The 22,878-nt window shown below is 39.2% G+C and overlaps 1 protein-coding gene across 1 annotated transcript in view; it reads right to left on the bottom strand.

Annotated features, from left to right (window-relative positions):
* The window catches only part of DNAI1 (dynein axonemal intermediate chain 1), a 252,535-nt gene that overhangs the window by 198,484 nt on the left and 31,173 nt on the right, over window positions 1–22,878 (bottom strand). The window contains exons 2-3 of the mRNA XM_020966929.2: window positions 17,624–17,665; window positions 5,453–5,551 (exon numbers count right to left, since the gene is read on the bottom strand). Of these exons, the coding sequence (XP_020822588.1) occupies window positions 5,453–5,551; window positions 17,624–17,665 (141 nt within the window). The remainder of the gene's footprint in view (window positions 1–5,452; window positions 5,552–17,623; window positions 17,666–22,878) is intronic.

Genomic DNA, 22,878 nt, shown 5'->3' with positions numbered 1-22,878 from the left:
ATCTGTGCTTTAGGAAAATTTATATAAAAGCTGAATGGAAGATGGATGAGAGTTGGAGAAGAGACTTTAGGAAGGGAGAAAAAACAGAAGATTTTGCAATTGTCCAGGAGTGAGAGGATAAGGGCCTACGCTAGGGTGGCGGAAGTATCAAACAAGAAGAGATGTATAAGTAAGTGTGATGTTAGAAAGGGAAAGGCAAATTTATTTGAGCAGTTGGAAGAAGCTATATATTAGGATGTTAGCTAGCACTTGTAGCTAGCATTTATACAGCACTTTAAGATTTACAAAGTGCTTTACAAATATTCTCTCCTTTGATCCTTACAACAACCCTGGGAGGTAAGTGCTATAGTTATCCCCATTTTACAGATGAGGAAATGGAGGCATAAAGAGGTTTGAGTACTTGCCTAGAATCACTCAGCTAGTAAGTGATTTGTGTTAATTAACCACATACACTATATTAATAAAAATGTAATGCAATGCAGGCACAACAGAACATAGAAACTAATTTCAGAACAGAAAATGCATATACAGGACAGGATATGAAAGCCAATTATTGCTATAAGATAGGATGTAGGAGAAGGTACATTCCATTAATCATTCCAAAGAAATATTTGCTAGGGCCAAATTTGACCTCAGGTTTTCCTGACTCCAAGTCCAGGGCTCTATCCACTGGGACACCCAGCTAGTTGCCTAGGTTAGGGCTAATATTCTGATAGGAGAGTAGAAATGAGTATCCCTTTAGAACTTTATCATCTTCAAAAAATATTGAGAGAGTTAAGAAGGAAAGCAGAGGTCCTAGGAATGGACTGCTTCTATTCTGAGGGAACAGATAAGAGAGTAAAAGAACATACACATATAGAGAGGAGGAAGTAAGTGGGACTTGCTATTTCTTATAACTGGAGTACATGAGAGGAAGAGTAGACTAACATGGTGGAAGGGGTAAGTGGAGTGGGCCTCAAAAAAAACTTCACTCTTATTTGAAATGGATGAAAGAAGGCTGAATAAACACCAGAGTTTGGTGTAGAAAATCGTTGGACTCAACAGAGAAACAGGCAGAGGTGTGGAAAGGTGGGCTTGAGAGAACATAAAACTGGGAAAGAAACAGTTTTTTTCAAAACAAACTTCCTGATTCTGAAGGGGGATTTTAAAAAGGGGGGAAAGTTTCTTTTTAAAAATCTAGAATGTAAGGGTTGTCCTCAACAATTGTGGGATAACTGAATAAATCATAGTATATGAATGCAATAGAGTATTATTACATTGTAAGAAATGAGAAAACAGAACTTCAGAGAATCCTGGATAGCATGAACTGATGCAGAGTGAACAATTTACAGCTAAGGTCTGATCAGAGAGAATAAAGAATACCCTGGAGTAGTCACAATATATTTGAATTTGTGCTATTTGAAGTTATAATTATGCAAAATATAGTAATTGGTTCCAGCCCAATGAAAATATACAGTGCAAATTTGAAAACAAGCAACCACTTCAGGGAATTCTTTATTCAAGGTAATCAGGACCTCGGTATATACAACGGCAGTGAGAATAAAGAAAAAGAAGTCAGAACTCTAATCAAAGAGATGTCCAACTATGTCCCCTAAAGTACTTCAGAGAAGCATTCCACCTACCTCCTGACAGAAAGGCGAGGGGCATGGGGTGCAGAGGCATACATCTTTGGACATGGCCACTGTGTGGATTCAATTTGCTTAACTATGCTTATTTGTGATAAAGACTCTGTGTGTGTGTGTGTGTGTATGTGTGTGTGTGTGTCTCTCTCTCTCTCTCTCTCTCTCTCTCTCTCTCTCTCTCTCTCTCTCATCGGGAGGGGACTGCAGTAAGAGGAAGCTAACAATTGTGATGCCCTTCCACCCCCCCCCAAAAAAGGAGGGCCACTGTAACATTTTTTAATGCTCAGAAGAGAACAGAAGACACAATTAGAATAATTTTGAAAGTAATGTGCATAATTTTTTAAAGAAGCAAATGTTATGAAATGGAGATTTATAGTTTCATATAGAATCTTATTTTTGTGTTCTGATATATATATATACATATATGTATATATATATATATATATGCTTTTTAAGTGTTTAAGTTCAGAACTTAAAAAAAAAACTTTACAAAAGAAAGTACCACACAATGATTATCAGAATGCAAACAGAAAGAAAAAATGAAAATGAATGATGTGCAATTATAATGACCAATCTTGGCCCTAGAGGAGAGATGACAAAATGTAACTAATTTTCTTCACTGCACATATACTGAAGCTTCTTTTTTCCTCTCTCTTTCTTTAAATTTTTTTTGCTATAAGGGAAAGCTTTTTGGATAGAGGAGGAAGGATATATTAAGAAACAAATGTGATACAAAAACAAAAAAAAGCACCAATAAAAATAAAATTCAAATGAAGTAAGATTCCCTTACTGTCAAAATCCCTTTTCTACCTATGATGCTGGAGTAATTCTTTTAGTAAGGGCAAACCTCTTATTCCACTGCCAAAGTAAAGGAAGGGACCTGGACCAGATGCTTTTAAATATCCCTTCTAGCTCCCATAGTATATGTGACTTATAAATGTGCTTTGTGGTAGTCCATATAGCAATTAAGGGACTGTCTTAGGCAAGTTATGCCATATACTCAGGCCAGAGACAGATTTACTGGCATCCAAGCCTGGTCAAGAAGAAACAGCAAATATTTCTTTGGAACAATTAATGGAATGTACCTTCTCCTACATCCTATCTTGTAGCAATAATTGGTTTTCATATCCTGTCCTGTATATGCATTTTCTGTTCTGAAATTAGTTTCTACAATCCATTGTGCCTGCATTGCATTACAGTCTTATTAATATAGTGCATGTGGTTAATTAAGCATCTAGCATGTAGATAGCTTCCATACTCCACTGTCTCACTTTCTGGACTACTTCTCTCCCTCGCTGCCAATCACGTTCCCACCCCCGAAAAGACCTTCTCCTTGAGGCCCACTTTCCTAATTTCCTAATTCTCAGCCCAAACCATAATTTCTCAAGGGGCTCCAGCCAGATACACTTCACTCCTGACTAAGCTCGCTCTCAAGACTTCTTGTCTACTTCACCAGCCATACTCCTACACTGGAGATTAAATTAAAGAATATTTGTGAAGCTCTCAGAATGGTACCTGGCACACAGTAGGCATTATGTAAATATATATTCTCTTCCCTCCCCCCAAAACCTCTGTCCTGAACCCCACTCTCATAGTTGGTGCTTTCCTCCCTGCCCCTCACTTTCCAGATCCTTTTATGTGTTGTCTTTTCCCACTAGAATGTAAGACCCTTGAAAGTAGGGACTGTATTGTTCATATATGTATGCCCAGCATTTACCATAGTCTCTGATAAATAACAAATGCTTAATCAATGCTCTATCTATAGGTAATAGTCTGTTATTCAACAATAAAGTAAGATGCATTGATTTAGCCCATCTGGCTGCCCACAACTCAAGGGGAAAGGAGCCCACCTCTCCTATTGGCCTAGAGGTCATAACATGTGTAGGCCTAACACAGGGGGACACAGCTCAAGATAGGAAACTTCTTTTAGGATGGCAAATCACCACTGTCACAAGTGATCTAAAGTAGCTGGTACTGCCTTCATTGACACTTCCTCTAGTGGGCTGGACCAGGAATGAGCCACTATGTGTAAGGTGTGGTAGATTACTCCAACTCAACCTTTGACTCAAAAAGCAGCAGTTACACCTCCTGCTCTGGACCCCAAAGTCAAACATCCTACAGCGGATGCAGCTCAAATACCTATGTATTGGCTCTGATTCTTATAATCTAGCCACTGCTCGGATTTTTACAATCTAGCCAATAGCTCACAGATGCTCAATTCTTTAAGACTCTGGCTAATATGGCAGATCTTTAATAAACCTTGTTTCTGGCTGGAAAAAAAAAGACCTATGTATCTTTTCTTTACTATTTCTGTTCAGCCCTGTTGGGAAGTGTCTTAATGCCTTTTCCTCCAATCCTTGAAAGTACTTGGTAATCTGGACTGAAATTGGCTTAAAATGCTAATTCCTCCTGAGAAAGATTACATGACAACAAGGACAAAGAGTAAGGTTTAAATGAAGAGCATGGCATTCTGCCCCAAGGGAAGGTTTGGACATAAGGGGGAGATGAAGACAACAGGCTTGTAAGTCTATGAATAGGGAGGGCTTTGAAAAAGGAAATAGAGGGGCAGCTAGAGCCAAAGGAGGACCAAAGACAAAGTTCACATATTTTCCCTCAGGGAGATTCCAGAGGCAAGCATGATTTAGTAGATGAAATGCTCCAGCATTGGAGTCAGGAAGACTTGGGTTCAAATCCTGCCTCAGATACAATGTGGCCTCGGGTAAGCTACCTAACATCTCTGGGCTTCAGTTTCCTCATATGTCAAGTGAGGGGATGGGACTCGGTGCCCTTTAAGGATCCTTCCAGCCCTAAATCTATGATCCTATGATGCCATTTGTGAAATCCTGAAGGACCAAATAACACAGGATCATAGGATTATAGATTAAGTAGAGCTAGGAGACCTCGGTGGTCATATAGTCCAAGCCTCTCATTTTAGAGAGAGGAAAATGAGGTCCAGATGAGTTATGCTTTGCCCTGTGTCACTTCCTATCTGTGTGACTCTGGTTAAGTGAATGGCCCTCAGTTTTCTCTATACCAGCCCCTTTTAAGGGCCTCAAGTCCAGATACTTCCCTGGGAGACTGCCTGGGTACAAAGTCTGTCAGGTGGGAAGTCTGTTCTCACACCAAATTAGCAACAGTCCTAGAAAAAGAAAAACATTCAGCAGCTCACCATGGCAAAAGCTGTCAGAGAAACTGGCTGCAGTATCCACTTAAGGTTGCAACAACAGGGATCCTGTGGGATGATTGCCGAAAAACAAATGGCAATCCAAAACCCACCTAGTAACACAAACGTATAAACTTCCTATCCAGTAGCTTGAGCATTCTGGAACATCCCACTATGGAAGCTAACAGGGTCCTCTTCAGAGTTAAATAAACACTACTCTCCTTTTAACATGAATGTACAGGAAAAGTGGGCATTCTACTTTGTGCTATGATCCTTTGATCATGTGAATAGAGGATACTTGACTTTCCACTGCTAAGAAAATAAATGCCTACTCAGTATGGATAGAAATCTATATTTGGGACAGCTAAGTGGTGTAGTAGATGAAGTGCCAGGCCTGAAGTCTTATCTTCCTGAGTTGAAATCTGGTCTTAGATACTTGCTAGTTGTGTGACCCTAGGCACATCACTTAACTGTGTTTGCCTCAGTTTCTTCATCTGTAAAATGAGTTGGAAAAGAAAATGGCAAACCATTTCAGCATCTCTGCCAAGAAAAGGCCAAATGGGGTCACGAGAGCTGACACAACTGAAATGATTGACCAACAATAAGGGAAAGAAAAGACAACGAAAGGGGCTGAAGAGGCTGGAATCTAAGAAGTAAATTTACTCACGGCTTCGGTGAGCTCCAACTGGTCTGGGGGTTTGAGCAGTGTCTTGGCTTGAGTCCACTCATCTGCCCCTTCTCCCACATCTGGGCCAGTGTCCTCATCCTGCAGAAAAAAAAAAGACAGCTTAATTAATTTACATCCATAGTTGAGATCTTGAATTTTACCCATTCTAGAAATCATTCATTCTAATGCAAGTGCTCCAATTGGCCAGTCTTGGTTGATTCAGCTCAGAAAGGACAAAATGTGTCTTAAAGAACAATGTTTTCACAAAGCCTCCCAGGAACCACATTTTTATCACTTTGTTTCTACTACTTAGGATTCAAAAGCTAAATTTCCTTGGCCATGTTCTCTTGTTTCAAAATGAGCTTATAAACTGCTAACATGTTATTATAACAAAGCAGCTCATGTCTACGCTCTAATTGCCCCAAGGCACCGCAAATGACATCTAATTTTTTTTTTGTGTTAAAATTATTGTTACATAAGTTTCCAATCAGAACCTTTTCAAACACACTTAGATTGAGTAATGCTATTTGGGGCATGGGTTGTTAGACATTCTCTCCCAGAACATTTTACACCCTAAAAGAAACAAACATCCAAGATTTGCTGCCCTCTGGCAGAGCTCATGGTATAAGTAGGTTAAACATCAAAATATATCATGCTGTTCATTCAACTATGGAAAACAGATTGCTGCAGTGATGGATCGAAACTTCCCTGCCTGATATAGTTTCCTTTGATTAAAAAACCAAACCTCTGATTAAAAAGTTTAAGGGTTCAAAGCATTTTCTGCCTTAAAGTTAAGTACTGTGATGATTTGCACTTAAATCAGACTGTCTTTTTAATTACAATGTTGTAAAGTCTGCCATACATGGCTTGGGAAAATAGCCATCTTCTTGGGTCCAAAGGCATATGTTGTTTCTGCAATGAAATAATAGTAATGATAATGTTTGCAAAGTACTTTGCATATATTATCTCATTTGACTGTAACAATAACCCTGTGAAATAGGTGCTGTTATTATCCTCATTAACTGAGGAGGAAACTGAGGCACAGAGAGATTAAATAACTTGGCTGGGGTCACACAGCTAGTAAGCATATGAGGCCACATTTGAAAGCTGGTATTTCTGTCTCCAAGTCTAGTATTCTAGACACTTTATCTAAACAGTCGATGAATTGTGGAGAGATAAGCAATAGAATACTTCTTTCCTGATCCATGTGCAATAGGCCGACTGAAAGACTTATGAAGGTTCTTGTAGTTAAGTTAAAATTTTGAATTTTTACTTTAAGAGAGAAAGTAACATTTACTCCCTAATGGTAGTTATTAGTTCAGCATGAGTAGAACTGAAATCAAGTGTAGATTTTCATCTCTAAAACCCTGTAGACTTTAAATCCTATGGCGTTGAAAGATGTTTCTTTCCTTTTATATAGCAAGATGAAAAGATGACAGAACGGTGTAATAAAAATCCTCTGCTAGAAGAAGTGCACCTTGGGTTTAAACATGCCCTATGCCCTATACTAACTACATGATCTTTGGCAAGTTACTTAAGTTCTTTGGGGCTCAGTTACTCCATTTGTAAAATGAGGATAAAGACTTTACCCAGGTTGACCAGATAATCTCCTGAAGTCTCTTTCAGTTCTCAGATCTATAACTCTATAAGAACTAAGATTATGAGGATATTTTTGCTAATAATTCTCAATTGTGAACAATAATAGGGTCTGGAATCAAAGTAAATTATTTGAATAAGTTGTTCCCCTGATGATTGAGTCACAGTCTTATCACCTAATGATCTACCAGAGATGGGTGAAAGCCTCTGAAGCAATCCCTGTAAAACTACTTTTTGAAACCATTTTGTTCCATGTATCTAAAAGGTTCAAAAGGGATAAAAGGATAAGACCAATCTAAGGTTAGATTTACATGCCTGTTATTTTCCTGTTGTCTCCATCTCCCTTTTCCATCAAAATCTTCCCTCAGGATAGAATGTGATGCTGTTCATTTAAACCTAAGTGTTCATCTAAGTTACTGTATTCCTTCTCCTGGGGGAATTAGCATTTTGAAGCCTAAGTCAGTCCAGATGACTACATACTTTCAGGATGAATTAATTAGTAACCCCCCCCCCCCAGCTTCTAGTATTCTCTTGCTCATAAATTGGCTTTGTATTTATTTTGAATATATTTATTTATATATTGGTAGAATGTAAGCTCCTTGAGGGAGGAGATTGTTTCATTTTTGTCCTTGTATCCCTAGTGCATGGTGAAAGGCACAAAGCAGAAACTTAATAAACGTTTGTTCACTGTTAAGAAACCTCTAGTATTAGATGCAAAATAACTCTGACATAAACTTCAAGCTTCAAAAGAAAGTGAGTTGGGTGAGTGTATTTGGTCACCTAGGTGACCATATCCTGATTAAAAGAAATGGTGTCAATTTGAAAGGAGAAAATCAGCAAGATCATGACAAAATTACCTTTTGCTGAATTATTAAGAGGGCAAGAGTAAGGACATGTTGATATTACTCTATAACCATGCATTTATCATCTATAATTATTGTAAAAAAAAAAAAAAAGGAAAGAAAAGAAAAGAAAAAGAGGGTTGTTATTTGTGGTTGACTTTTTGGGAATATAATCTCAAAATGGTGAGACTCAAGCATGAGTCTGGGTCCTAGGTTCCATTAACCTGGCATGGGGAAATGACTGGATCCCCTGGTTAAGAACAAGCAAAGGTGCCCATTACTAGCATCTCTTGTCCCTTTATCTTTTTTTTGTGGGTTTTTTTGGCCGTTGGGGTTAAGTGACTTGCCCAGGGTCACACAGCTAGTAAGTGTCAAGTGTTTGGTCTGAGGCCAGATTTGAACTCAGGTACTCCTGACTTCAGGGCCGGTGCTCTATCCACTGCGCCACCTAGCTGCCCCTCTTGTCCCTTTATCTTAATGTATGTTTAAGAGCTTAGTTCAAATCAATGAGTAGAGAATTAGGGTCAGGCTCACCAAAGGATACTGATTCAGAATGAAAGAGAAATTCAGTCAGAGAAGGGAAGCCCATGCTGGCATCAACCTAAGGGAGCCTAGCCTCTGAAATAGTCAATAAATCAGTCAAGAAACATCTATTTATTAAGTTCTTGCCATGTACCAAGCATTCCTGCTAAGCACTAGAGACAGAAAGAAAGACAAAAACAGTTGTCTGAACTCAAGGAGATCACAGTCTATGGTGGGAGATAACATATAAGCAACTATATACAAAAAGTCATTAAATTAAGAGATCACTAGTAACTTTGGAGAGAACAATTTCAGTCGAATGCTGAGGTCAGAAATCAGATTACAAAGAGTTAAGAAGAGAGTAAGAGGAAATGAAGTAGAGGCATCTATTGTAGTTGTCCTCAATGCGTTAAGCTACAAAAAGGAGGAAAGATAGAATAATAACTAGTGGGAATGGATGGAGAAGAGATGGGCATGTTTGTAGGCAGTAGACAGGGAGAGACTGAAAAGAGAGACAGAGAGTAGGGGTGATAGAGGAGGCAGTCTGCTGGAGAAGATGGGATCATTTGTGCATGTAGAAGAGTTTGCCTTGGCAAAGAGAAGGACCACCTCTTTGTGAAACAGGTAAGTGAGGGGAGAGTGAAAGTAGGCATCTGAGTGGTGTGAAATGAAGCATGGGGGGGGGGAAGAGGGAGTTACTTCAAAATGGCCTCAATTTTTTCCAGTGAAAAGTGAGGCAAAGTTCTCAGCTGAAAGGATGAGGGAGGGTGAGCTGTGTGGGTTCTGAGGAAGGATGAAAAGATTTGGAAAGCCTCTGTGGTAAGTGGGATAGTGAATCAATTAGGGAGATAAAAAAAAAAAAGAATTGCCTTGCCACACAACGAAGGACCAGTTGACATTATGCAATATAACCATGTAGTGGAGCCAGTTAGCAACTGCTCTCTTGAGGAGCATGAGAATAAGAGGGAAAGCATTAGATGGTAAGAGTGATTCAAGGATGGGGATTGGCTGGGCTGATTGGTGATAGAATAAGGGAGCAAAGGACTTGAGAGTAAATAAGAATTTAATTCATTCACCAAGGGGGTTAAGATGAAAAAGGGAGGAAAGTATAGCCAGCATTAGGGTGATGGGAAAAGAACTGAGGAGTGGAGAAATTGGAGGTCATGGTGAAGATGAAGGATTGAGGTCAAAAGGCAGAGGGAAAGATGGAATGATAAAAGATCATGATCAGATAAAGAAATTTCAGAGATCATAAACATGATCTTATGGGTATGGGCAAAATCAAGACTATGAACATCGCTATGAGTAGCTGGAGTGCAGTGGAAGAGTAGGTCATGAGAAATGAGTAAACTGAGGAAACAGGAAGTTAGGATGTTTGAGCGCATATATCAACATGTATACTGAAGATCCCTAGTAGGAGGGTAGGAGTTGAAGATGAAAGACTATTAGCCAGTCACTGAATTCACTGAGGAAGGAAAGAGTATGGGGGAGGGGGTCAGTAGATGTGGAGAAAGGAAGGGAATTTGACCGATGGTCCAGCCCATGAGGCCTGAAGACCATATAAGACAAAAGTGGAAGAAACAATTTAATCATCAAGGAGTCAGTCAGCCAAGATTATCTGGCTGTTAGAATTTGCTTCAGGAAAAATTAGCCAAAACAAGAAAGGATAGGTCTAAGTGGGTGAAATAAACTTCTAGTAGGCCAGAATGTAAAAGTCTCCAAAAGATGGGTTAGCAGTAGCTTGACAGAAGTCAAAGGGGAGATACTTATTCAGGCCAGGTAGGGAAGGTCCCTCTCACCTGTTAGTGGAGAGAGCAGAGAAAATGTTCCCAGGTCCAGAAAGCCAGCAGTCTAAGCTAAGGTATCCCATGAAAATTATTAAGCTGGTGGAAGTATTTGCCTCAGTGTCTAGCCTCCCACACTCAAACTAAAGGGTTGAAGGAACAGATCCCGGAGGATTTAAACGTAACAGCCTTGGAAACCAAGATAACCTGAACTGATCTTAATATAAAGGAAAGAACAAGTGGAAGGTAGGCAGGATGAAGGAAGGACCTAAGAAAATAGAAGGCCTCAGGCCCTATAAATTGGTTCTTATGATCAGGGTTAAATCAAAAGATATTTATTTTTGAAAACTTTTGCTCTCTTCATCTATCACTGCTCCCTGTGCATGTTTTCTCTAGAGTACCTTCCAGTCAGAAAGTCTTGGTAGACAGTAGGCTCTTTGAGGGCAGAGATTATATTTTGCCTTTTACCGTATCCCTAGTGCTTAGCACAATGTCTGGCACATGGTAGGCACTTAATTGAAGTCCTGATTGAGACACACACTGGCTGAGTGACCACAGGAAAGTCATTTAACCTCTCAGTGCCTCAGGTAATATTTCGAGAGGATAAATTATAGAAAAGTTGCTGAGCTGCATCCATGTGCAATCCACAGGATAATGGAACCATAGGTACTTACAAATAGCCTTTTGTAATATCTAAAAGGATGGTATTTTTGAGGAATAGGGGATAGGGAGAGGAAAGATGTTATGTCCTTGCAGTGGGACTAAATGACTTCTGATGTCCTTTCCAGATCCATGATCCTTTCATGTGGCCATACGGGAATGGAAACAAAGGAGGGGTGAAAGTACCTAGAACCCAACAGCTCACACAAGTGAACCATAGTTCACTAAAAACAGTCCTAGCATCATGAGCTTGGTGGTGTTGGGTGAGATAATGGTTATTGTCCTTTTCTAGGCCTCTTTTCTAGCTTCTTAGTACCCTGGAACTTTTCCTCTATCATTTCTATTGCTACCCTACAAGAAGAAACAGCATAGCCATTAGCTCATCTGAGGACCAGGAACCCACAGAAAGGTTTTCCTTTACAAGAACTGAACAGTGATTAGATCTAGCAGCAAGAGATGAGCAATGCTTTCTCTTTTTTTCCCTGAAAGATTCAGGGATAAGAGAAGGCTGTGATACCTCTGGAGACAGAGTTATTAGGACCAAATATTGGATACCATAGGAGAATCAGAATTTCACCTTATTCACTCTAAGTGGGAAAAAACATAAAATAAACCCTGTATTGAGTGAAGCACTATTGTTATTGTTTATACTTCACACTTGAAGAAGACCAATGATATCGGGGTGAAGGCACAGTGTGTTCAACTATGGCTGATCAGTCCATTACGAGCTCAGAAGGCTCTACTGCAAGTTGGGCACAAATAGCCCGTTAGAACATTTGGGACAGAGATGTCTCTAGATTTGCACATCTCACATTTTCTCTCAGACACAACTGGACAACAACAAAAATTGAATCTCTGTTAGAAAACAGTTAATTACAGAGAAATGGACCCGTCTGTGTCTAGGTATTATATTTCTTTACGACATACTTCAAATGCTATTTCCTTAAGTTAACATGTAAATATAAATAATGCTTAATCAATATCTATACTATTATTTAAGTTATATTATTATAGAGAAAAGTAATAATGACTGGTTCATGCTAAGTGCTTTAAGACAATGATTGGGAAAAGAGGCTAACCACAAAGCCTGTGTGTCTAATCAGCACCTCTGTCCATGTAGTGGTGGATACCCTAATTATAGGCATAAAAGAGACTAAGCAGGAAAAAGGTATGGTTTACAGATTCAACCCTGCTCAATTATACTAAATGTTACAAAGCTGCATCTTTTAAATCACTTGCTGTCTTGTTTCAGGTTGGCTTAAAGGATTTAAGATTGTTATTTTTAGGATATAATTTGGTTGAGAAATCCCCACAGTTAGAGTGGTACACTAGAAAAAACAATACTACTAACAACTCCAGGTGGTAATGTATTATGTTCCCATTTCACAGAGGAAGTTTAATGAAAAAGTGATTCAGTGAGTTTCCTAACTGCACAGCTTTGGAGCTGGGGCTCAAATCAGGTCTTTCTGACTTCTTGCTCTTGCCACTGTACCATGACAGAAGGTAAATGAGGGAGGGAGAGGGGATTCTTAGACCTCGCTTCTAATGGAGAAAGCATGTCAGCATCACTTAACACTTGGAGGAAAAGTAATCAGGGCCAAGTATCAATGCCCCACAGTTAAAACCAGAATCAAAATAAGAGAAGAAAGAAGATACACAGAACATGCATGTATGTCCACACACATATGGAACTATGTGAGAATGATGATGCCAAAATAAAAGATTAGGTCAGCTTCCCTGATGGGAAAACTTACCCTGGATTCTATCTATGACACAGAACACTCTCCAGGAGCTCCAAATGCTACATTTTTCTGTTTTTGGGTTTTTCTCCATGGCACACAAGAAATGTAAGTATCTGGTTTTTAACAAATCTGTTTTCAAGTCTCTCTGGAAAGTTTTTATTCTTCCCAGTTGGCAAGTCATAAAAAGTCAAAATTATTTACAGAGTTTGGTTCCTTTTATGATGAATAGCTCTAGTCCAGACTATACATATAGCCTAGGGGTATAGACCCTGGATTGGATGAGACGAGAGGTATCTTAACATAGGATGGAAGAAAGGAGAGGGAAAAAAAAAAAAGAACAGCAGGGGCCAGAGAAAGAGAGGGCCTCTGGGCAGGAATTGTGAATATGACTAAGAAAAAAAAAAGAAAAACAAAAGCAGAGAGTTTATGGAACTTGGACTAGGCTGGAGAACCTAAGGAATAAGGTAGCTCCTCAAAAGGGATCCAAGGACAGCCTGTAACTAACAGAAGTGTCCTTTAGTTAAGGAAAGAGTTTGGAGATTGAAACAGAAAAACCAGTTTTATGTTGCCACATTGGCTGCTAAAATTAAGTTGTAATATACCCACAAATATCCTCAAGTTTGGGTACAAGAGAAAACTTACGGAATATGTGTTAGTTGTATTCAAATATCAGAAGGGTCACCACGTGGAAGAGAGAATAAAATTATTCTGTGTCCCCCCAAAGGTCAGAAATAGGAACAGGGGGTACAAGTTACAGGAAAGAGATTTTGTAACTTTCTTACAATGACAAAAGTTCAACCATGGAATGGGCTGCATTGTGATGGAGTGGCCTCTCCATCTCTAGACGTATTCAAGCGGAAGCTGGATGCCCACTTTGGAGTGAGAGGTCCTGGGTGCAGATCCTGACTATGAACTGTGAAATTCTGGGCAAATCCTTCAACTATTCTGGCTCCCAGTTTCCTCATCTAATCACATTCAGGCCTCCATTTCCAAACTATTCTGCCTACACTCCAGCCATCATCCTCATCTCAAGGTATATACTAGACCCTTGGACACTAGCTCCGGAAACCATCCTGGGCTGTGATAGGCGAGTTTTCTTGCCTGAACCAGACCTTTATTTCTAGCCACTATTTCCAAAACATGCCACAGTATGTATACATAACTGGCAGATAGTAAGCTTAACGCTTAATGTGTTTTATCTACCTGAAAAAATGATGGGGTTAGACTAAATGACCTCCCTGTTCATTTCTAAATCTGTTATCCTACGATTATTCTTAAATTAGATGAGAGGTTGAACTAAATGACCTCTACTTATATTTTTTGGTTTTAATTTCCTTTTTAAATAGTCTTTTTGTTTTAATTTTAACTTTGAGAGAATCAGTGTAGTACAGCAGAAAGATTATTGGATTTAGAGTCTGGGAGACCTGGATTCAAATCTTGTCTCCAACATTTACAATGTGACCAATATCTCTAAGCCTCAGTTTCTTTTATCTATAAAATGGAGATCACTGAGTTGTGGTAGGGATTAAATGAGATAATGGATATGTTTGCAAAACATGTTGTAAACCTTCAATTTCTACAAGTGCTTTGGAAGGTGATGAGTTTCCCATCACTGAGTTACTTAATCAAAGTTGGATTACCTCTAAGGTCGCTTCCAACTCTAAGATTCTAGGATTCTTCAAGCCATAACAAAGTAGATATTGTACTCTACATGACAGGCTGCAATGGACTGATATGAAGAAAATGACAGCAAAGATTACATGGTGCTTTAAAGTTTGCAAAACACTATACCTTACCTTATGTGAAGCTCATGACAATCTGGTGTGGTAGGTATTATGGGATTTTAGGGGGTAAAGGAGTAATGACGGAGGGCATATTTTGTCCTGACCTCAAATATCATTGGTTTAGAGAACACCTGGAGAGGAAATTCTTTATCTGACTGGCAAGAGTTCTGCAACTTAGTCTTAAGAAAGTTACCTGGGACTTATGATGAAAAATGCTATCCATTTCCAGAGAGAAGAACTGATAAGGGGCTAAACATAGGTCAAAGCATGCTTTTTTTTTAACTTTATTTTTCTTGGTTTTTTTTTCCTGTTTGGTCTGTTTTCTTTTACAAGATGACTAATAGGAAAATACGTTTTGCATGACTACAACTATATATAACCTATATCAAATTGCTTGCCTTCTCAATTAGGTAGGTGGGGAAGGAGGGAGGGAGAGAATTTGAAAATCAGAATTTTTAAAAAGAACATTAAAAATTAGTTTTTACATGTAATTGGGGAAAAAATAAAAATAAAAAATTACCTGGGGCACCAAAAGGTTAAGAGCTAGTAAGGTCACATGACTACTCAGCATCAGCTATTTTAATCCAGGTGAGTGGTCTATCCAATAGACTATGATGTGAATGACTCATCATTAGAGTTAGGAATGAGGCTAAGCTGCAAGAATGAGGTAAAATTGAGACTACACCTTGATCCCTTGAGTGGTGGTAACAGAAGGGGTCAAGGATAAATGTGGGAAGGTTTCTCCTTGATTATGCTCAGGACAGTTTGCTCTCATCCTCTCAAAGGTCTCTTTTCTTTTAGGTTGGCTAAATTTTCTTTTCCAGAACAAACCCATCTCTTTTGCATCCATACCCCATTCCCATGCCACTTGCCTAGGCCCTATAGGCCCTCACAATCTTATATCTGCACGATGGGATCTTATATCTTCACTGTGGTGATGGTGTTGCTATTGGTCTCCATTCCTCTAGTCTCTTTGCTTTTCAATTATCCTGCACGCTGCTGCCAGACAATTCCCCCCACCCGCAACTAAAACACAGCTCTGATCGATAAAACTTTCTCCAGCCCTCAAAATCTTTAGTGACTCACTAAAGTTGGACAAGTCCCTAAACTTCAGACTGGCATTCAAGAGCTTTCATGATCTGGTCCCAAACCACCACGTCCAACTTCCCTATTACTTTCATACATGCCCCTTGTGCCCTGTATGATCTAGACTAGTTGTACTTACCCAGACTCAGCATTTTATTGCCTCTGTATTTGTATGGCTGGGAAAATCCTCTCTCAACATCTTTAACTATCAAAATCCTATGTATCCCTCAAGGATCTGCTGAAATATTACACCATGTCCGGATGCAACTCTCTCTTCTCTGTATTTCTTAGTTTATAATTTTTACATGATTTACAGATTATCATCTACTTCACTAGATAGTAAAATATAATGGATATCTTTGCTAATAGCTATGTATATATCTTACCTCCCTCACTAGATCATAAGCTCCTTGAGAGATTGTACTATTTTACTCACCTTTGTATCTTCCCAGAGCACCTGGAACAGTGACTTATGCCTAGTAGACAACAAATATTTGTGGAATGAATGCACTTAGTTACCTTTTTAGATAGATTTTAACTGTCACCTTCCGGAAAACCTGTAAAATGAAAGCTATTTGTCTAACTTTAATTTTCCCACAGAGTCAAGCGATTGCCAAATGTCAAAATTTCCAAGTTGCCTAAATTTTAATTTTTAAAAGGCTAATAAAATTATAAGTTATATATTAATCTATGAAAAAAATTGTAGGAAACCCAAAGGATCATGGAGAGATTCATGGTGAGCATAAAGAGGCTGCAGGATATTACCATTTATTGTATGTGATTTACATTACAATGGTGACAGGAAAAGAAATCATCCAGGAAATGTGCCATTAGAACAGGACGTAAGCCAGTCATGTTAAGAAAGGGAGAGATAATAGAGGAACAGGCCAAGTCCCACACTGCTTCCCATGGAATGTTTAAAAACAACAGCAACAACACAACTTAAATAACCTAAATGAAGGCTGTGGCATATCAGGTAAATTCTCTGTGGAGGACTTACTGGCAGATACAAGAAAGTATCATGGTAGGCTCTTGAACGTACTGTTGGAATAAGTATCTAAACCAATCAGAGCACGAATCCAGTGAAATACAGTGATATCCTTTGTCTTGTGTTTTTGGTTCAGATTTGTGAGTTCATTGGTAGAGAATTCCCTAGTAAGGAAATTCCCTCTACCAACTATGATCAACAACCATTCCGTAACTTCAAAAGAGTCTTGCAGCCTTAACTGACAGCAGCTCACAAAGCCTGTATCAGAGGTAGAATTTGAACCCAGGTCTTCCTGACTCTGAGGCATGCTCTCTCCCTACTTCATCATGCTGCCCCTCAGAGACTTTATGTAGTGGTTACAATCCCTGCTAGTTCCTGAATCTCTAGTGCAAATAGATGATTACATCAGAAGCACTCATACACACCTTTTTGCATGTTTCCTTCATCATTATTTTCTAGTCCACTGGGTAGCAACCCCTTAATGCTGGGAGGTGCCCCTCACCTTGGGGCTCAGGGGCATAGGCCAAAGGTGACTTGAGGGCTTTGTCTCTATATTTTCCATCAGTGATCTCAATGACAGTGTATCTTGAAACTACAAGGAAAAGTGTCCCTATCCTATGGGACTCATGCCTTCTTTCACTTGTGGTGACGATGACACCTTTAAGAAGCTAGAGTCCTCTCCCTCAATATTCAAGAGCACCGAGAACTGCTCCTTTATTCACTGGCAGGGCCCTGTCAGGCTCAGAAGATTCTAATAGTCTAGTTTGTTCTCACCATGTCCAGTAGCCTCTAGGAAGGGGGTGGGGTGTTGGTAGCTTATTCATTATTCATTCACTCAGCAGCCCCTAGGACAAAATTTTTTTCTGTTAATCTATCAGGGCCCCATCATTCTACCCAGCATATGTGGCTGATTCACTTTGTATTGAGGAAATCAGATCATGCACACAAGTTTATTTTTTCAAATTCCTATTTTACCTTAAATGTACTTTAATTTTAACTTCCATTTTTAGCTTCCAATTTGCCCATTTATTTCCCTTCTTAATGGAAAACTATGACAACCCTTTCTCAATAAATTACAGTACAAATAGCAATATACTTTCCCTTTCCCAGATGGAATTTTTTTTTTAAAAAACCTTACAAAGACTCTGCCAAGAAGTCGTTACTTACTCTTTTCCTGGTTGTCCTGGCAGTTGGTTGTGGAATGCCACTCTAAAGAAGGAACAGAAACAGAAAATGAGTTGACCCAAACATGGTAATGCTGCAAATGATATTATTATGCTTGGGCCCTGAGGCTTTTTAGAGAAAGCACATACCACTTTTTAAAAATCACATAAAACAATTCCCTAAGAGATTGCACATGCTTTTGGCTTCAGCCAAAGAGGGTGCTTTATTTGAAAGCCATCTGTTCCAGGTTTGCCCAATTGACACAGGGAGACCAACCAGGAAGATTAGTGTCAGGTGTTCTGCATTTTCAATTTAATTCAATTCAACAAGAATGTGTTAAGCCCCTAGTATGTATTCAGCACTGGGACAGGGGAGGAGCAAATGTGGGCTATGAAAAGGTCTCTCCTCTCAAGGAGATTACAATCTTGTTGAAGTGATAAGACTTTACACACATAAAGTCCAGAGACAGTAATGGATTATAAATGTTATTATGGGTGCTTGCAAAGGGTAATGAGATCAATGAGAGAAGTAGAAATGTCCTGAAGGATAGTAGGATTTGGATTGGTAGAGAGGAAGGCCGGGGGCAAACCCAAGGACAAAGAACAGCATCACCAGAAGCTTGCGGGGGAATAAACATAGCAGGTTCTGGGGACTATGGAGGAGCCCTGTCGGCTTTAGCAGAAGGTATCTGAGGGTAGTATTGGGAAGGAATAATCATAGGATAATAGTATTATAAATTTAGAGCTGGACAGGACCCTAGAGGCGCTCTAGTCCAGAGCTGTCAAACACATGGCCAAGTGCAGCCCACACCAGATTAAAATGTAACTGGGAAATATTTAACAAAATAAAATACAACACAGCATAGATAATATTACATTTAAAACCAAGTCACTCTGTGGCTCATAGGGATTCTTATGTATGGCTTAGTGGCCCCCATTTCTATTTGAGTTTGACACCATCGGTCTAGTCCAATCTCCTTACCTTAGACCTGAGACAACCAAGGCCCAGAGGAGTTAAGAATCTTGCCCAACTTTACACAAGCAGTAAATGGCAGAGCAGATGTTCAAACTCAGGGACTTTTATTCTATATCCCATGCTCTTTATATTGTACAACTGCAGTAGAAAGAGGAAAGATAGTTCCATCTACACAGAAGGTCATTTTTGTCAAATTGAAAATGATCATCTACAAGTAATTTGGCAAGAGGGCAGAATTCACACTTTTTAAAAAAAGGGTGGAATACCTGGGCTTCCCTACTTCACTGTGCCTGATATATTGATATGAGTTGGCTCCTCAAACTACCCTGGATGAGATGGCTTATAATTTAGCAGGTTTTAACAGAGCAAAATTATGTCATTTATGTTGGTAAATGAAATGTATTGTTATTTTAAAAAACACAACTATTAAGTATAATTATTTCCACAATTCTTTTTGTTTGTCTATTTCGGGGATTGAGAGATTAGTCACCATTGGTTTATGACTGCAGGCAGGATGCTAGACTTTTAGCATAATCCAGTAAATTTATCACATTTGGCTAAAAGACTTGCCACTTTATGGCACGTTGGTAAGAGTTTAGCTACATAATATAATAGGGCTTTGCACCTATGGTCGGTGTGCAGTTACAGTGAATCATTCATTTAGTCAAATGAAAAATGTAACAAGAGGAGTGGTTTGTAGTAGGTTGTAGTAAGACAGAACATTAAACAGGGCATCAGAAGGGACTAAGTTTAATTCGGTGATCTTGGGTAAGTTGCCTCATTTTAGGGGACTAAATGAGCTCTAAGTTCCTTCCAGTTCTCTAACATTCTGTAATTCTTCGTATTTAGCATTATTTGCATATTAATTAGCTACTTTGTGCTTTTGTTGACCCAGGTATGCTTTGCCCCTTCATTTTTATTCTCTTGGGCTGCCTTCTTCTACCACCTATCTTATGTAGGCATAGGGAAAATAAACACTGATTGAAGAATATAGAAACATAATGTGGGGAAAAAAATCTACAAACACATCACATACTGTACTCCAGAGTCAAATATACATGCTATTTGAATTACAGACAGCAGAATGTAGTGGGTTAAAAGTCAGGAGACATGGATTCTACTGCTGGCTTCACCATTATGGGACTTTGGGAGAATCATTTCATCTCCCTGAATATGAGCACTGCCACCTGTAAAAGAAGGGGATGGGACTAGTTTTCTATACTTGATTACATAAACTCCAATATTCCAATGGGTCTGTGATCTAGTCCATTTGAGTGTCCTTTCCTGGGGACCACAACATAGCCATGCCTGCTCATCCTATGCAACCGTTTATGTTACCTCACATATTCTTGGTATTGAGGATACCAATAAAAAAAACCTTAGAAAGGCCAAGGTCATGCACTGCATCCCAGGCTATCACTGATCATCTTAACTTCTGTCTTGCCATTAGACTTTAATGATTTTGGAGGAAAACAAGAGGCTGATGACTTTGCCCAACTCTGCCTCATTTAAATCCAGCTTACACACAAGTCAGGAGGTCACCCTCATGACATCACTGGTCCTCTTTGAGAACAAAGGAAGAGCAACAGAACAGAAACATGCAGGCTGTCTACTGGTTATCATTTGCTTTCACCAGGTAAACAACTAATCTTTTTCCTCATAAATTTCTTTGATAGTATGCTTTACACTTCTTCTCCTTTCATTTGTTCATTCAACAAGTATCTGTCAAACTCCTACCATGTGCCTGGCATAGTCCTAAGCCCCAGAGACACAAGACAAAAATGAAACGGGCCCCCACCCCTCAAGAAGCTTACATTCCTTTATGAGGGAAACCACATGAGCAAAGAGAAGCAAACAGAAAATATACATAAAGTAATATCTGGGGGAGGACCCTAGCAACTGCAGAAAATCAGGAGAGGTTTTCAGTAGTCACTTGAACTAAGGTTGAAGGAAGCCAGGGTTTCTAAGAGGTGGGGTTAAGGAATGAGCACATTTCAGGAATTTGGGGCTTCTTGTTCAAAGGCAATGAGATGGGAGATGGACTGTCACGTTTGGGGAACAGCAAGTGCGTCTGCCTGAACAAAGAGCATATGAAAGAGAACAATGTGCAATAAACCTGACAATAGTCTGAAAACAGACCATGAAGAGCTTTGAATCTCCCAAAGAAGAGTTTGTATTTTATTAAAGAAACTATCAGACCTGGGCTTTAGAAATATCAGTTTGGCAGCTGTACCTAGGCTGAGTTGGAGAAGGGAATAACCCAGAGGAAGGGAGACCGATTGGGAGGTCATTGTAGCAGTCTAGGCAAGAGGTGATGAAGGCCTTATCTTTCTTTCAGCTTGTATTTGTATACCCAGTGCTTACAACAGTGCCTGGCACACAGTAAGCACTTAATATTTACTTGTTTACTTGACACTGAATGAAAAGAAGAGAATGGAGGTGAGAGATAATTGTTGTCATTCAGTCACTTCAGTCACATCTACTTTTCATGATCCCATTGGGGGTTTTCTTGGCACAGATACTGGAGTGGTTTGCCATTTCCTTCTCTAGTCCATTTTACAGATGAAGAAGCTGAGGCAAACAGGGTTAAGTGACTTGTCCAGGATCACACAGCTAGCTCTGAGGACAGATTTGAACTCAAGAAAATGAGTCTTCCTGACTCCAGGCCTTGCACTCTATCCACTGTGCTACCTAGCTGCCCAAATAAAAATAGATACCTGAATATTGATCCGACAAAAAAAAAATCCCACATATTGACTTAGAAAATCACAAATTAACACTATGTTGTATTTTTGGGTAGACCATGAGCCCCAGTTTGACATCTCGGTGCTAGGTATACCCTACACACCTAGGCTATAACTTCTTCCTGATAGGACACTAACCATTTCTATCAGATAACAACCACCAGGCAGTGTTCCCCCAACCTGAGATTAGGACTTTTCTTTTTCAACCACTATCTCTGGAGGAAAATAAAAACCTTCCGTTAAAGATAACTATCTAATAGAGTTTAGATCAGGGGTGGAGAACCTGCCCTTTGACTGAATTCAAACTTTACAGAACAAATCTCCTTAATAAAAGGATTTGTTCTGTAAAACTTGGATTCTGTCAAAAAGCTGTACTCAAGGACCTAGAAAGTCACATGTGGCCTCAAGGCTGCAGGTTCTCCACCTCTGGTTTAGTTATTCTTGCAATTCAGTTGTCCTTCAGTCCTGTCTGTCTCTTTGTGACCCTATTTGGGGTTTTCTTGGCAAAGATACTGGAGTGGTTTGCCATTTCCTTCTCCAGCTCATTTTACAGATAAGGAAACTGAGGTAAACACGGTGAAGTGCCTCGCCTAGGGTCATACAGCTAGTAAGTATCTGAGATATTAGATATTCTTTTCCACTCCTAAAAACCTCTCTGCCTTAGCTGCCAATGAATTTGAACCTTCAACCTGTACAAACCAGCTCCAACATACCACTGTACATTATTCAGTAGGTTGTAACATAGTAGCAAAGACATAGTCTACTGTGGGATATTTCAGAAACCCATCTGTTCCCTTCTAGTAACCTTGATACCTTTGATATGTGTGAAGATTATTCTTATAAAAATATTATATGGATGAGAAAGTAGGCATTTGGGTCCGGAGTTATTAATATTCAATTGGTTCTCCTTTTTGTAAAAATATCTGATATTTTTTCCCCACATCTCTAATATCTCTCTCCTTTAGATACTTTGGGAAACAATCCCTCAATGTCCTTAAAATTGTGTCATCTCCAACACAGATCTCCTCTGTGTATACTTGGTCTAGTTCAACTGCTTTTCAATTTCCACTTCTTCTAAAAGTATATCTGACACTGTGGTGGTTCCACTGGTCCTTGGTAGTAAAAACAATATTATTAAAAAAATATTTACAGATCTTTTCCATCTTTCATCTGTTTGCTCAGAATCATATTGTTTAGTTCATCTCTAAAGCTGCTTTCTTTAAACTTGTCTTCTCCAATGTTTCTCGATGTTTTATGGGGTAATATCGCTCATAATTTTCCATGTGCTCCTCCATAAGGTTTTACAGACAAGTTTTTATTTTAAACCAGCATTGTCTTTGGTTGCCATATGTCTCTGCTTCTCAGGTTTTTCGGTATTTTTTTTTATTATTCTTTGGGTCTCCTTGTTATACTGAATGATTTATATTCAGTAAGTTTCTGAAAATTTGTTATAATCAAGGGGAAGGGTTATATCTTTTTTGAATGTATTTCTCATTTGAGGAATAAGGGAAATAATTAATTTTGTCAGTCTAGAGTTGC

The sequence above is a fragment of the Phascolarctos cinereus genome, unplaced genomic scaffold (genome assembly GCF_003287225.1).
Source record: "Phascolarctos cinereus isolate Bilbo 61053 unplaced genomic scaffold, phaCin_HiC Scaffold_4;HRSCAF=312, whole genome shotgun sequence".
Lineage (NCBI taxonomy): Eukaryota > Metazoa > Chordata > Mammalia > Diprotodontia > Phascolarctidae > Phascolarctos > Phascolarctos cinereus.
The sequence above is the reverse complement of the archived record's forward strand: the minus strand, read 5'-3'. Positions and strand labels throughout refer to the sequence as shown.